Below are 15842 nucleotides of genomic sequence, written 5' to 3' on the forward strand. Positions count from 1 at the left end.
ATGTTTCAGAAAGGACAGGGAGGGAGGCAAAAGAGGTGGGGCCGTGGCACTGTTGATCAGGGATAGTGTCACGGCTGCAGAAAAGGAGGAAGTTATGGAGGGGTTGTCTACGGAGTCTCTGTGTGTGGTAGTTAGGAATAGGAAGGGGTCAATAACTCTACTGGGTATTTTTAATAGACCACTCAATAGTAATAGGGACATCGAGGAGCAGATAGGGAGACAGATTCTGGGTAGGAGTAATGATAACAGGGTTGTTGTGGTGGGAGATTTTAATTTCCCAAATATCGATTGGCATCTCCATAGAGTGAGGGGTTTAGATGGGGTGGAGTTTGTTAGGTGTGTTCAGGAAGGTTTCTTGACACAATATGTAGATAAGCCTACAAGAGGAGAGGGTGTACGTGATCTGGTATTGGGAAATAAATCTGGTCAGGTGTCAGGTCTGTCAGTGGGAGGGCATTTTGGAGATAGGGACCACAATTCTATCTCCTTGACCAGAGCATTGGAGAGGAGTAGGACAGACAAGTTAGGGAAATGTTAATTAGAGTAAGGGGAAATATGAGGCAATGAGGCAGGAACTTGGAAGCATAAACTGGAAACAGATGTTCTCAGGGAAACGTACAGAAGAAATGTGGCAAATGTTCAAGGGATATTTTCTTGGGGTTCTGCATAGGTATGTTCCAATGAGAGAGGGAAAGGATGGTAGGGTGCAGGAACAATGGTGTACAAAAACTGTTGTAAATTTAGTCAAGAAGAAAAGAAGAGCTTACAAAAGGTACAAAAACCTAGATAATGATCGCGATCTAGAAGAATTTAAGGCTAGCAGGAAGGAGCTTAAGAATGAAATTAGGAGAGCCAGAAGGGGCCGTGAGAAAGCCTTGTCGGACAGGATTAAGGAAAAGCCCAAGGCATTCTACAAGTATGTGAAGAGCAAGAGGATAAGATGTGAGAGAATAGGACCAATCAAGTGTGACAGTGGAAAAATGTGTATGGAACCGGAGGAGATAGCAGAGGTACTTAATGAATACTTTGCTTTAGTATTCGCTACAGAAAAGGATCGGCGATTGTAGGAATGACTTGCAGTGGACTGAAAAGCTTGAGCATGTAGATGTTAAGGAAGAGGATGTGCTGGAGCTTTTGGAAAGCATCAAGTTGTATAAATCACCGGGACCGGACAGGATATACCACAGGCTACTGTGGGAAGCGAGAGAGGAGACTGCTGAGCCTCTGGTGATGATCTTTGCATCATCAATGAGGACAGGAGATGTTTCAGAGGATTGGAGGGTTGCGGATGTTGTTCCCTTATTCAAGAAAGGGAGTAGAGATAGCCCAGGAAATTATAGTCCAGTGAGTCTTACTTTAGTGGTTGGTAAGTTAATGGAGAAGATCCTGAGAGGCAGTATTTATGAACATTTGGAGAGGCATAATATGATTAGGAATAGTCAGCATGGCTTTGTCAAAGGCAAGTCGTGCCTTACAATCCTGATTTAATTTTTTTGAAGATGTGACTAAACACATTAATGAAGGTAGAGCCGTAGATGTACTGTATATGGATTTCAGCAAGGCATTTGATAAGGTACCCCACGCAAGGCTTATTGAGAAAGTAAGGAGGCATGGGATCTAAGAGGCCTTTGCTTTGTGGATCCAGAACTGGCTTGCCCACAGAAGGCAAAGAGTGGTTGTAGATGGGTCATATTCTGCATGGAGGTTGGTGACCAGTGGTGTGCCTCAGGGATCTGTTTTAGGACCCCTATTCTTTGTGATTTTTATAAATGACCAGACTGAGTAAGTAGAGGGATGGGTTAGTAAATTTGCTGATGACACAAAGGTTGGGTGTGTTGTAGATTGTGTGGAGGGCTGTCAGAGGTTACAGCGGGACATTGATAGGATGCAAAATTGGGCTGAGAAGGGGCTGATGGAGTTCAACCTAGTTAAGTGTGAGGTGGTTAATTTTGGTAGCTCAAATACGATGGCAGAATACAGCATTAATGGTAAGACTCTTGGCAGTGTAGATAATCAGAGGGATCTTGGGGTCCGAGTCCATAGGACACTCAAAGCTGCTACGCAGGTTGACTCTGCGGTTAAGAAAGTGTACGGTGCATTGGCCTTCATCAACTGTGGGATTGAGTTTAAGAGGTGAGAGGTAATGTATATCGGAGCCTGGTCAGACCCCACTTGGAGTACTGTGCTCAATTCTGGCCAGCACACTACAGAAAGGACGTAGAAGCCATAGAAAGGGTGCAGAAAAGATTTACAAGGATGTTGCCTGGGTTGAGGAGCATGCCCGATAAGAGTAGGTTGAGTGAACTTGGCCTTTTCTCCTTGGAGCAACGGAGAATGAGAGGTGACCTGATAGAAGTGTACAAGATACTTTATACTTTATTGCCACCAAACAATTGATACTAGAGTTTACAATCATCACAGCAATATTTGATTCTGCGCTTCGCGCTCCCTGAAGTATAAATCAAAGTAAATATAATAAAAATTTTAATTATAAATCATAATTAGAAAAGAGAAAAGGGAAAGTAAGGTAGTGCAAGTCAGGTCCAGATATTTGGAAGGTACGGCCCAGATCTGGGTCAGGATCCATTCAGTGGTCTTATCACAGTTGGAAAGAAGCTGTTCCCAAATCTGGCTGTACAAATCTTCAAGCTCCTGAACCTTCTCCCGGAAGGAAGAGGGACAAAAAGTGTGTTGGCTGGGTGGGTCGTGTCCTTGATTATCCTGGCAGCACTGCTCTGACAGTGTGCGGTGTGAAGCGAGTCCAAGGATGGAAGATTGGTTTGTGTGATGTGCTGGGCTATGTTCACGATCTTCTGCAGCTTCTTCCGGTCCTGGACAGGACAACTTCCATACCAGGTTGTGATGCACCCTAGAAGAATGCTTTCTACGGTGCATCTATAAAAATTAGTGAAGGTTTTAGGGGACAGGCCAAATTTCTTCAGCTTTCTCAGGAAGTAAATGCACTGGTGGGCCTTCTTGGCAATGGACTCTGCTTGGTTAGACCAAGTCAGGTCATTTGTGATATTCATCCCAAGGAACTTAAAGCTTTTGACCTGTTCCATCTGCGCACCACCGATCCGCTACTCCTTCTGAAGTCAACAGCCAATTCCTTCGTCTTGCTGGCGTTGAGGGATAGGTTATTGTCTTCGCACCATGCCACCAGGTTCTTAATTTCCTCTCTGTACTCAGACTCATCATTACCCAAGGTACGGCCTACAATTGTGGTATCATCAGCAAACTTATATATTTAGTTTGATGAAAACTTGGCTACACAATCATGGGTGTACAGTGAGTATAGCAAGGGGCTGAGTACACAGCCTTGTGGGGCACTGGTGCTCAGAGTGGTTGTAGAGGAGAGCTTGTCTCCTATTTTTACAGCCTGAGTCCTTTCTGTGAGGAAGTTGAAAATCCAGCTGCAGATCTGAGTGCTAAGACCCAGGTTCCGGAGCTTAGGAATCAGTTTATTTGGAATGATGGTATTAAAGGCAGAGCTGTAGTCATTGAAAATGAGCCTTACATAGGAGTCTTTATTCTCCAGGTGTTATAAGGAGGAATGTAGTGCCAGAGAAATGGCATCTGCTGTTGACCAGTAGGCTGTGGTTGATGTGTGCCATAACCAATTGCTCGAAGTACTTCATAGCAATTGATGTCAGAGCCACAGGTCGATAATTATTCAGACATGCCACCATGCTTTTCTTCAGCACCGGGATTATCATTGCCTTCTTAAAGCAAGAGGGGATCTTAGACTGAAGCAGGGAGCAGTTGATGATGTCAGCAAACACTCCAGCTAGCTTGCTTGCACAGGCCTGGAGAACCCATCCTGGGACGCCATCTGGGCCTGTCGGCTTCCTTGAATTTATCTTCAGGAAGGCTCTTCTAACGTCTTCCTCGGTGACGATGAATCCCGAAGCCACCAGGTCCGGTTCATCCGGAGGGTGCGGGACACTCCTCTTCTATTCGAATCTTGCATAGAATATGTTAAGTTTGCCAGGAAGAGAAGCACTACAGATATTGATATTCCCAGCCTTTTCTTTACGCCCAGTGATCTCATTTAGACCCTGCCATAGTCTACTGACATCCCTCTGGTTAGCCTGGGCTTCGAACTTGGCTCAATATTGCCTCTTGGCGCCCTTAATGGCTTTGCGGAGTTCACGCCTGGATTCCATGAAGCGACTGATATCCCCGGATCTAAAAGCCATAGCTCTAGCCTTCAAAAGGGATTGGACCTCATAATTCATCAAAGGTTTCTGGTTAGGGAATACCCAGATCGTCTCGATAATGAGAGGCATTGATCATGTGAATAGTCAAAGGCTTTTTCCCATGGCTGAACTGGCTTGCATGAGAGGGCATAGTTTTAAGGTGCTTGGAATTAGGTACAAAGGAGATGTCAGAGGTATGTTTTTTAAGCAGAGAGTGGTGAGTGCGTGGAATCGGTTGCCGGCAGCAGTGGTGGAGTCGGAAACAATAAGGTCTTTTAAGAGACTCCAGGATAGGTACATAGAGCTTAGAAAAACAGAGGGCTATGGGTAAGCCTAGGTAGTTCTGAGGTAAGAACATGTTTGGCACAGCTTTGTGAGCCGAAGGTCTAAAATATATGAGCATTGTAAAACAAAAAAATTCAGACAATGGACATCTGAAAGCTGAATGGAAAATGCTCAAGGTTTAATACTTATGAAGAGAGAAAGAAAGGTAAAATGATCAACTCTCTCAATGGACAAAGTCCAGCCTTTTACTTTTTTCCTCTTTTGATCTTGCACTCTTGTTATTGTCTGGTTTGTCCTCTGTTACATAGTTCTTTTTGTACCGCCTCATCAATCTCTCATATTTTTATCTCATTTACCATTAGAAAATTACATGCTCTTCTTGAACATATTGGTAAAATTATGACCGAATCTGCATTCTTATGATAAGCAGGGGTTCACCTGGGAATTTTTATCCAATTTAATCAAATTTCAGCCTGTTATTACATTATTGGTCACCATTCATGCCAGTGTCAATAATTCAACAGTCGGTCTATGTAAACGTCTCAAATGAACTGGGAAGAGGAAACGAAGGCCCATGATGTATCAAGATTGTCTGAAAATTGACGACATTTATTTTGATCCAACATCCTAATAGTACTTCACTGTTTTTTTATTTATATTAATGACATGTTTGTCAACGAAGGATATGTTTGGTAAGTATGTGGATGACATGAAAATTGATGGATAGCAAGGAAAATTACCTAAAGCTACAGCAAGATAGAAATCAGATAGAAAATTGGACATGGTACTAGAAGATGGATTTTAATCCTATGAAGTATGAAATGAGGCATTTTGAGAAGTCAAATAAGGATAGGACATACATGGTTAATGATAAGGCTCTAAGTAATATTGATGAATGGAGACACATAGGGTCCTGAACCATAGCAGCAACACAGATTGGAAGTAGTATTTTTCATATGCTCTGTAAATAATACAAAAGATAGGACACTAAATTACAACTTTATTAAACACAAGTTGGTCCACTCTTGGAACAGTGTGCAACACAGTCAGAAGATTATGATGGAGAGAGTGTAAAGGAGATTCACCCAGAAGTTGCCTGGATTAGAAGACTTTAGTTATGTGGTGACATTGGATAGGCTGTGCTTCTTCATCCCGAAGCTAAGAAGTCTAAGGGGTGGCTTGATAGAGGTGTATAAGATTACAAAGGCATTAGATGGGATAGATGGTCAAAATCTCTTTCCTAATGGAGGGGTATCAAAAGCAAGAAGACTTAGATTTAAGGTGAGAGGAAAGAGTTTTATAATGGAGGGGTAAGCCTTTTACATAAAACTTGGCTGATATCTGGTATGCACAGCCTGATGAGTTGGTAGAATCAGATACAACTCCAGACGCTTAACTAGGCAAGGCATGGAAGGGTAATGTATCCAATGATCCCAAAAGTGGGATTCATATCGATAAGCCAAAAAGGTTGGCATGGCACAAATTCGATATTTAGCAGAAATTAACTATAATGTGAATTTTCAAAAAACAAAATGTTCTGAAAGATCAAACAACAACACACACAAAATGCTGGTGGGACGCAGCAGGCCAGGCAGCATCTATAGGGAGAAGCGCTGTCGACGTTACAGGCCGACACCCAAAATGTCAACAGCACTTCTCCCTATAGATGCTGCCTGGCCTGCTGCGTCCCACCAGCATTTTGTGTGTGTTGTTTGTATTTCCAGCATCTGCAGATTTCCCCATGTTTGCTAACTGAAAGATCTATACTTTTCTTTTGTAGGTTGGGAGGAACAGTATCTGCATACAAGATAGTACCTGATGAGGTTGATGAAATCAAGGTAAATGGCTAGTTTTACTCACTTCTCAATTCTTGTTTAACAACACTGAGACTTTTTATCACCTGAATTCTGGACTGGCTTATGCATACTTAGGATCTAGAGTTCTGAAGTATATGCATTTTCAACTCCAAACTAATAAAATCACTCAGCCCTTAACGGTGCACAAGCAGGATTAATTGAGTGTATGATATGCTCTATTTTTCAAAAGTTAACATGGTCAGTGGTGAATAGATTGTTAATTACTTAATCTTTGTTGTTGACCAGAAATTAAATATTCCATGCAGATTTTCAAAAATATCTTTATACTTCTGACAACTTGAAGAATAAATAATTTGGTTTAAACAGTAGTTCAAAATTAACTGCAAAAGTGAATGTTGATGGATCAGATGTTCATAGAATTTTAAAGCATGGAAGGTAATCCATCGAATTATGACCGAAAGTATGCTTATTTTTCTTCCACTGCCCTATCAATGTTTGTCTTTAAATTATTTAGCGAATACACTTTTTGAAAGTTATACATTCGGCCCTCCTTCTCCGCGGAGGATTGGTTCCAGGACACCCCGTGAATACCAAAACCGCGGAGGCTCAAGTCGATAGACTTTAGGACCCACCGCCCGCAGTGTTTCTGTTCCGGAAAACGATCATGATTGAAAATAAAGTGGAAATAATAAAGCAATTGGAAAGAGGTGAAACGCCATCAGTCATTGGAAAAGTGTTAGACTACAGTCGGTCAACGACCGGAACAATTTTAAAGGATAAAGTGAGAATAATGGAGCATGTGAAGGCTCTGCCCTGATGAAAGCTACAGTTATTACTAAGCATTGCAGTGGTTTAATTATTGAAATACATATGTTTCTTAATTATTTTGTATGCATAGAAAGGTAAGATATATACTATATACTAAGACAAACGTTTGACTAACTGACACTAAATAAAACTGGATGTACCTGTTCCGACTTAGAGAACTTCAGGTTTTTTCTTTCGATTTCTGATCCACGGTAACCTATGTACATTCTCCCGTATATTTTAAATCATCTCTAGATTACTTACTCAGATTCAGATTCAGTTTATTGTCATTTAGAAACCACAAATGCAATGCAGTTAAAAAATGAGACAACATTCCTCCAGAATGATATCACAAGAGCAAATGACAAAACAGACTATACCAGAAAATCCACATAATGTTTGGCAATCCCCAATCCAGAGTCCGGAGCGGCTGCTGCATATTAATATCACGCTACTGTCTTAGCGCATTCCCCGGAAAGGAGCTCCAAATCCACCAGACAAAACAAGACCAAAAACTAAAGCTACAAGACCTGCACAAAACCACATAGTTACAACAGTGCAAACAATAGCATAGTTGATAAAAAAACAGACCATGGGCACAGTAAAAGTAGTCCAAAGATGTTAAAGGACTATAAGTTCAAAAGAAATTACCACACAGTTTCCACAAGTCCCCAGGGTCCCGACAGACTCGCCATCCCACGCCGGCGGCAGAAGGGAGTACCCCTGCTATGGACTTCCACGGCGCCGCCCAACTCAGCCTCGCAGACGCAGCACAGAATGAAAGCTCCGTCGAACCCAGCCTCGCAGACGCAGCACACACCGAAAGCGACATGACCGCAGCAGACTCCGAGTCCGTCGAACCTCCGAGCCGACGACCATCCCTTCAGGCACAGCTTCTCCGAGCACCATCCTCTGCCGAGCGTATTAAGACGGCTCCGCCAACGGCCATTGGCAACGCGACCCCGAGGACTGGGGGCCTGTTCTTCCCAGCAAAGTCCCGGACCTCACAGCAGCAGCAGCAACGAAGAAGGTCTTCCTGGAGATTTCCCAATGTTCCTCCGTGCTCCCACATCCGTTTTCAATCGATTATGATTGTGCATGGCACCCCACTTCACAAATAACAGATAATCAGCTCCAGAGTGGCTGCTGCAAGCTGCGTCGTGCCGCCATCTTGGAAATGTATAATACCTAATACCAAGTAAATGCTATGTAAATAGTTGTTGTACTGTATTGTTTAGGGATAATAGCAAGAAAAAGAAGTCTGTACATGCTCAAACAACAAGTGCTGGAGAAAGAACTTCTGGATTTTCCTGATCTATGGTTGGTTGAATCCGCGCATGAGGAACCCACAGATAAGGAGAACCAACTATATTTGATGTTTTGGGTTTTTTCCCCTCAATTTCATGGATGTCTGAAAAGAGTAAAGGTTTCAGGTAGTATACTGTATACATTTGCTGATGTTAAATTGAACTATTGAACCATTTCTGCCACTTCATCAGCAGATTACTCTTTTCCATTGTCACTTATTTTAAATCTCTTCCTCTGGTTACTGACACAGCTGTTATTGAAGATAGTTTCCATACGTGTGTCAAATCTCCTTATAATTTTGCTCCTCTACATTAAATCTTCCCTTTGCCTTTATTGCTATAAGGTGAACAAGTTCAGATTTGCCCTCTCCTTATAACTGACTCTTCAGTACTACTCCCTCATTAAGAAACTCTTGCCATCCTTCCCCATGTACGGTGTACTGAAATGTACATAATGAGCCAGCTACACAGTGTTTTTCTCTCTTGAATGATTAACAGAAAACTGATTAATTACTTAAGTGCACATAGTATAGATAATGACATATTTTATCTGTTTTCAGAAAATGTTGGCAGTTTATGCACATTATCACAGTATTTGATTGTGCATTTCAAAGCTCTGAATGTGTTACGGCAATTTTTGTTTGCGTATTCATTTTTGACGACATACCAACTTCCATTGGTAGCACTGGAAATGAATGAATATCTTGGAATATTCAAAGTTCAAAGTAAATTTGTTATCAAAGTACATATATATCACCATATATAACCCTGAGATTCATTTTGTGGGCATACTCTATAAGTCCATAATAGGAGAATAGCCATAATAGAATCAATGAAAGACCGCAGCAATATGGGTGTTCATCCATTGTGCAAAAGACAACAACATGGAAATAGAAAAAGAAAAAAAATGATTATAAATAAATAAGGAATAAATATTGAGAACATGAGATGAAGAGTCCTTGAAAGTGAGTCAATAGGGTGTGTGAAATTACCCCCTTTGGTTCAAGAGCCTGATGGCTGAAAGACAATAACTGTTCTTGAACTGAGTGGTGTGAGTCTTAAGGCTCCTAAACTTTCTTCATGATGTCAGGAGCAAGAAGAGAGCATGGCATGGTTGGTGGGGGTCCCTGATTGTGGATGCTGCTCTCCTGCAAAAAAGCCTTGTGTAGGTGTGCTCAATGGTGGGGAGGTTATTTACACATGATGGAGTGGACTGTATTTACTACTTTATAGGATTTTTCAATAAAGGGGATTGGTGTTGGCATATCAGCCTTATTTTGCAGCCAGACAATATACTCTGCACCACACATCTGTAGAGGTTTGGCTGAGTTTTAGATGTCACCCTGAAGTAGAGGTGCTGCTGTGCTTTCTTCATAATTGCACTTAAGTATTAGGCCCACTGAAGGTCCGCTGAAATGATAACACGAGGAATTTAAAGTTGCTGACCCTGTCCATGTCAGATATTCTTTGATGAGGACTGGCTCATGGCTCTCTGATTTCCTTCTCCTGAAGTCAATAATTAGTTCCTTGGTCTTGCTGACATTGATGAGAGGTTGTTGTGGCAGCACTTAGCCAAATTTTCAATTTCTCTTTTCTGCTGATTTGGTCACATTTGATTGGGGCTACTACAGTGGCGTCATCAGCAAACTTGAATATAGCATTGGAGCTGAGCTTAGCCACACAGTCATAAGTGTAAAGTGAGTAGAGCAGGGTGCTAAGCACCATGGCCTTGTGGTGAACCTGTACAGATAAAGATTTTGGAGGAGTTGTTGTTACTTATCCAAACTGAGGTATACAAGTGATGAAATCAAGGGTCCAATTACACAAGGAGGTATAGAGGCCAAAGTCTTGAAGTTTATTGATTAGTCTTGACTGGATGATAATATTGAATGTCAAACTGTAGTCATTAAAGGTCATCCAGATGTATGCACCTTTGCTATCCAGATTATCCAGGGTTGAGTATAGAGCTAATCTGCTGTTGAACTGTTGCACTAGTAGGCAAATTGCAGCAGAGCCAAGTTGTTTCTCAGGCAGTTGTTGATATGTTTCATCATTAACCATTCAAAACACTTCATCACTATGGATGTTAGTGCTTCTGGGCAGTAGTCAATGAGGCAGGTTACCATGTTCTTCTTTGACACTGGTATTATAAGTGAAATCTGCTTGAAGTGGGTGGGTATTTCAGAATGCCGAAGGAAGAAGTTAAAGATCTCAGTTAACACTACAGCCAGTTGATGAGCACGTCTTTAGAACTTGGCCAGCTGCTCTGTCTGGGTTCCCTATTTTCAGCTTTCCAAAGACAGCTGACACGTCAGCCTCACTGACTGATATCACAGAATCATCGGGGGATGTGGGAGTTCATGATAACTCCTTTCCTGTTTTTCCAGTGAAAGCGAGCGTAGAAAGCAATAAGTTAACCTGAAAATTAAGCCTTATTGTTGCCTGTGCCGCCTGGTTTTACTTTATAAGAAGTGATGGCATTCAAGCCCAGCCACAACTGCCGAGAATCCTTCGTTGATTAAAATTTTGTTTGGAATTGCCTCTTTACCCATGAGATAGATTTCCTGGACCTCTTGTAACTTTCTTGGTCATTAGACTTGAATATCTCTGAACTGGACCCCAGCATATTGCGGATCTCACGATTCATCCATGGCTTCTGGTTGAGTGGAACGGAATAATTTTCTTGGGACACACTCATCTGAAACTTTTATAAAGTCCATGACAACCATGGTATATTCATTCAGATCCACAGATGAATCCTTGTATACAACCCAGTCCACCGACTTGAAGCAATACTCTACCTCTCATGACCACCTCTTTGCTGTCCTAATCTCTGGAGCTTTGCTCTTTAGCTTCTGCCTGTATGCAGGTAGCAGAAGGATAGCCAAGTGATCCAATTTACCAGAATGTGGTCTGGGCACAAAACGGTAAGCATTCCTTATCTTAGTATCACAATGGTCTAGTGTTATATGTTGATGGTAATTGGGCAGGGATTTCTTAAAAACAAACCTGATTGAAGTACCTGACTGTGATTTGAAATGCATTAGGATGGACTGTTTCTTGTTTGGAGATGGCACATCATACAGTATCTCAAGCACTGGATTATAGTCGGCCGCTGGTGGTATGTAAAGTGCAGTCAGGATTTTGGAGGAGAACTCCCTAGGTAAACAGTACAGATAACATTTAATCATTAAGTGTTCTAAGGAACAAGAGATCGACAAAACCGCCACACCCACCTTCATCTTTTGCCTTTTTTGTATCAGCAGTTCAGTTTATCCTGTGAAACTGCATTGGGGTCTGATTGCTGTATCTTGTGTACTGTGAGTAAACCATGTCGCAGTCAAACGTAGAACACAACAATATCTCATTTCTCTCCAATCCAGCAATTTTGCCCTCACATCCTTAATTTTGTTCTCCAGCATCTGCACATTTGCTATCAAGATGTTGGATAGAATATTGATGCCATTAACTCAGTTAAGCAATGTTAAAAAGGAATGGGTGTAAATTAACACCAGTGTCATCGCCCGAACCAAAGGTGATGATGAATCAGTATGTAAAATAGAGATTGTAAATCTGGATGAGTGGTGCCACACAGCAATCTCTCACTCAATATCAGCAGGACCAAGGAGCTGATTATTGACTACAGGAGGAGGAAGCTGGAGGTCCACAAGCCAGTGTTCATCTGGGGATCACAGGTGGAGAGGGGTCAGCACTTTAAGTTCCTTGATGTCAACATCTCAGAGGATCTGTCCTGGGTCCAGCACCTAAGTGCCATTACAATGGAAGCACAGCAGTGCCTTTACTTTCTTGGATGTTTGCATTGATTTGACATGTCAACTAAAACTTTGCTAAATTTCTATAGATCTGTGGTGGAGAGTATATTGACTGGTTGCATCATGGCCTGGTATGGAAACCCCAATGCTCTTGAATGGAAGAGCCCACAAAAGATAGTGGATAGAATCCAGTCCATCATGGATAAAACACCATTGAGCACATCTACATGGAGCACTGTCACAGGGAAGCAGCATCAATCATCAAGGACCCCCACCATGCAGGCATTGCTCCCTTCTCGCTGCTGCCATCAGGATGGAAGTACTGGAGCCTAAGGACCCACACCTTCATTTTCAGGAACAGTTATTACCCCTCACCAGTAAGGCTCTTGAACCAGAGGGGTTAACTTCACTCAACTTCACTTATACCAACCACGAACTGAACACAACCAATGGATTCACTTCTAAGGACTCTTCTCATGATCTCAATATTTATTGCTTATTCATTTCTTTGATTCTTTTTGTATTTGCATAGTTGTCTTTTATGCATGTTGTTTGTGCATCTTGTTGTGTGCAGCCTTTCATTAACTCTATTGTGTGTCTTTGTGAATGCCTGCAAGGAAAGAATCTCAGGATTGTATATGGTGACATATATATGCATGGATAATAAATTTACTTTGAACTTTCAACATTGAATATCCTCTGCATTTCGAACATTTAGAAGGACTGCAGAGTCATTGAATATGCTTTTCCTCTGGTGGAATGTTTCTATTTTCTTCAGACCAGAAGGAGCATCCTTAATGCAGACTTCATTGGTGTTTAAAATTGGTTATTTAAATGTTTATAGTTGCCTACAGTTATACTTAGTTCTTTTAAAGTACAAATGTTTGTAGGTTGTTACAGGGCACCATAGAACTCCACTAATCTAGCTTTGGTGGTGGCAGACTAGCAGGTATTCTGCACTATTCTCCTTTTAGTTCACCTTTTAAAAATGTAGCAGTATAATACATTTTCCAGGTGAGTTTAAGTGGAAACAGAGCCCCAGTCAGTTTCAAAAGTTAATGAGAATGGGGCTATGAGGAATGTAAGGGAATGCAGGTAACAAAGCCCCGATGAGTTTCAAAAAAGCACATGAACTTGGCCATGTTTAGTTTAAAAGGAGTGTGGGAACAGAGCATAGTGAGCATGGATATTGAATCCCTGTGAGGCTAAAGGGAGTGAGGGAAGTGGGAAACTTGAGGGTTTAATGTGGAAACAACCCCAGTGAGTTTAAAGCAATAAATAGATTCAAGTGAGCCAGATGTTGAACCATTGGGGACACTCGATAAAGGAGCAGAAATGTGCTTGGAGGAAGAGGATTTGTACGAGGTCCTAAATGAGATATTTTGTCAGTATTTACGATGAAGGAGAAGGAAATGGAAGATAGTGAGATCCGTGTGCATCGTGCTAATATGCTCGGGCATTTTGAGGTAAAAGAAGAGGTGGTGTTGGGTCTCATAAAGAAGATTAAGATAGATAAGTCCCCAGGGCCTGATGGATATACCCAGGTTATTGAGATGAGATGAGATTTCTGGGGCCTTGACCAAGATTTTTGTGTCCTCTCTAGCCACAAATAAGGCCCCAGAGAAGTGATGAGTAACTAATGTTGTTCTGTTATTCAAGAAACTAAATGCGGATAATCATGGAAACTATAGACTGGTCAGTGGTAGGGAGGGTTTTGGAGAGGATTTTTAGGGATAGGATTTAAGAGCATTTGGAAAACCATGACCTAATTAGAGAAGCATGGCTTTGTGCAGGTCAAGTCATGTCTTACTAACTTGATTGAGTTTTTCAAAGAGGTGACGAAGGTGTCTGGTGAGGGTAGAACTGTGGATGTAGTCTCTATGGATATTAGTAAGGCATTTGACAGGAACCCTTATGCTAGGCTCATCCAGAAGATGAAGTTGCATGGGATCATTGGTGTCCTGGCTTCTTGGATTCAGAATTTGCTTGCCTGTAGAAGGTAGTGGATAGAGGCTGATGGGACTTACTGTGGTTGGAACTCTGACCAGTGGTGTTCCTCAAGTACCTTTACTGGGATTGCTGCTGTTTGAGATATACGCCAAAGATCTTGTGAAAATGTGGATGGATGGGTTATTGAATTCACAGACAATATAATGATTAATGATGTCATACACAGTAAAGAGGATTGCCAAAGGATACAGTGTGTTATAGATCAGTCACACATATGGACAGAGAAATGGCTAATGGTGTTTAATCTGGCCAGTTATGAAGTGTTGTACTTTGGGAGATTAAATGGAAAGGGATTGTGCTCTGTTAATGTCAAGATGTGTTGGTATATAGAGAAGTTTAGGGCCCATGTCGTTAGCTCCCATTAAGTGCTGCACAGGTTAAAACAGTGATAAAGGAAGCGTTTGACATACTTTTATTACAGACAAATTCTAGAGGAACTCAGCAGGCCAGGCAAAGAGTAAATAGTTGACATTTCAGGCCGAGATCCTTCATCAGGAACCTTCGTCCTATTAATTGAAAGTTTAATTAGTTCAACACAACATTGTGGCTGAAGGACCTGTTCCTGTACTGTACTGTTAGATGTTCTATTTCCGAATTTCACCCATGAAGGTTTATGCATCTTCTTGATACTGAAGTCCAAGGGCTAAATGAGATCAGAAACCAATATGAAGAGAAACCAAAGGAATGCATTAAAATCAATTACAATTAGTATAAATAGTTATATGTAAAATTACATAATATTCCAACTAACATGGTTTTGTACAGTCGAATTAGTTTTTAGTGAGTCTTTTTGAACTCGCAGTTTGCAGCAATTTGTTTCTCACTCTGATTTCCTTGAAGCATTTGCAGATTTATTGCAACCATTGTTAGCTTTAATCTTGTTTCTCAGTGCTCCTTTTATTTGTAGGGACAAGTCTTGTTCACTCCTACAAGTTAATTCCTCCTAACAGATATTAGAGTATTTTTCAATCTCAGATATTAAAATGGTGAGTAGGAGATTGTTATGGATGAACAAAACAGTGAGCAGTTCTTTAAATAATTAAGTACAAGTGGATTATAAAGCTTTCTTGATCACATTAGATTGGAGTATAATTAACCAATAAATGTAACATACAAATTCTTAAATATTGTTCCTGATCAGTTATTCAAAGCATGAATAAACATTTGATAATAAGTAGCTAATATCTTAAGCTAGATGGTGTGGATTGTACTGCTGTCTACATCAGAGAGACATCAGAGTGGGTGCACAAAGGAGGTGTGCAGTCTCACAGTGAGTGATTATTTTAGTCACTTTTCATGTGATTGCAAGACCCTGTTGAATTTAGTGGTGTGGAATGCTGCAAGTCCAGTTCTTTGGTTTATTGGGAAACAGCAGAGGAGCAATGACTAGGCCTCAAGCCACGGTGTCTCCTGTTTGCAGTCACCCAGAGGGAGGTATAAGAGTCGGTACTCCACCAGAGTGCTGGTGTGTGGTGTGGCACGGCAATCATTTCACAAACGTTAGGTAATTTTGTTCCCCCACACCCCCACCATTGCCCATTATATTTCCCCTTCTCACCTTACCTGTCCTTCATCTCCCTCTAGTGCTCCTCCCCCTCACCCCCTTCCCTTTCTTCCATGGTGCTCTGTTCTCTCCTATCAGAC

At 41.5% G+C, this 15842-nt stretch overlaps 1 protein-coding gene across 10 annotated transcripts in view; it reads left to right on the forward strand.

The window, feature by feature from the left end:
- Positions 1 to 15842, forward strand: part of LOC132384020 (gephyrin) — a 647984-nt gene that overhangs the window by 313425 nt on the left and 318717 nt on the right. For all 10 annotated transcript variants that reach the window (XM_059955300.1, XM_059955317.1, XM_059955322.1 and 7 more), the window contains one exon: positions 6265 to 6322. In XM_059955300.1, coding sequence (XP_059811283.1) covers positions 6265 to 6322 — 58 coding nt within the window. The remainder of the gene's footprint in view (positions 1 to 6264; positions 6323 to 15842) is intronic.

Source organism: Hypanus sabinus, chromosome 2 (genome assembly GCF_030144855.1).
Source record: "Hypanus sabinus isolate sHypSab1 chromosome 2, sHypSab1.hap1, whole genome shotgun sequence".
In the NCBI taxonomy this organism is placed as follows: Eukaryota; Metazoa; Chordata; class Chondrichthyes; order Myliobatiformes; family Dasyatidae; genus Hypanus; species Hypanus sabinus.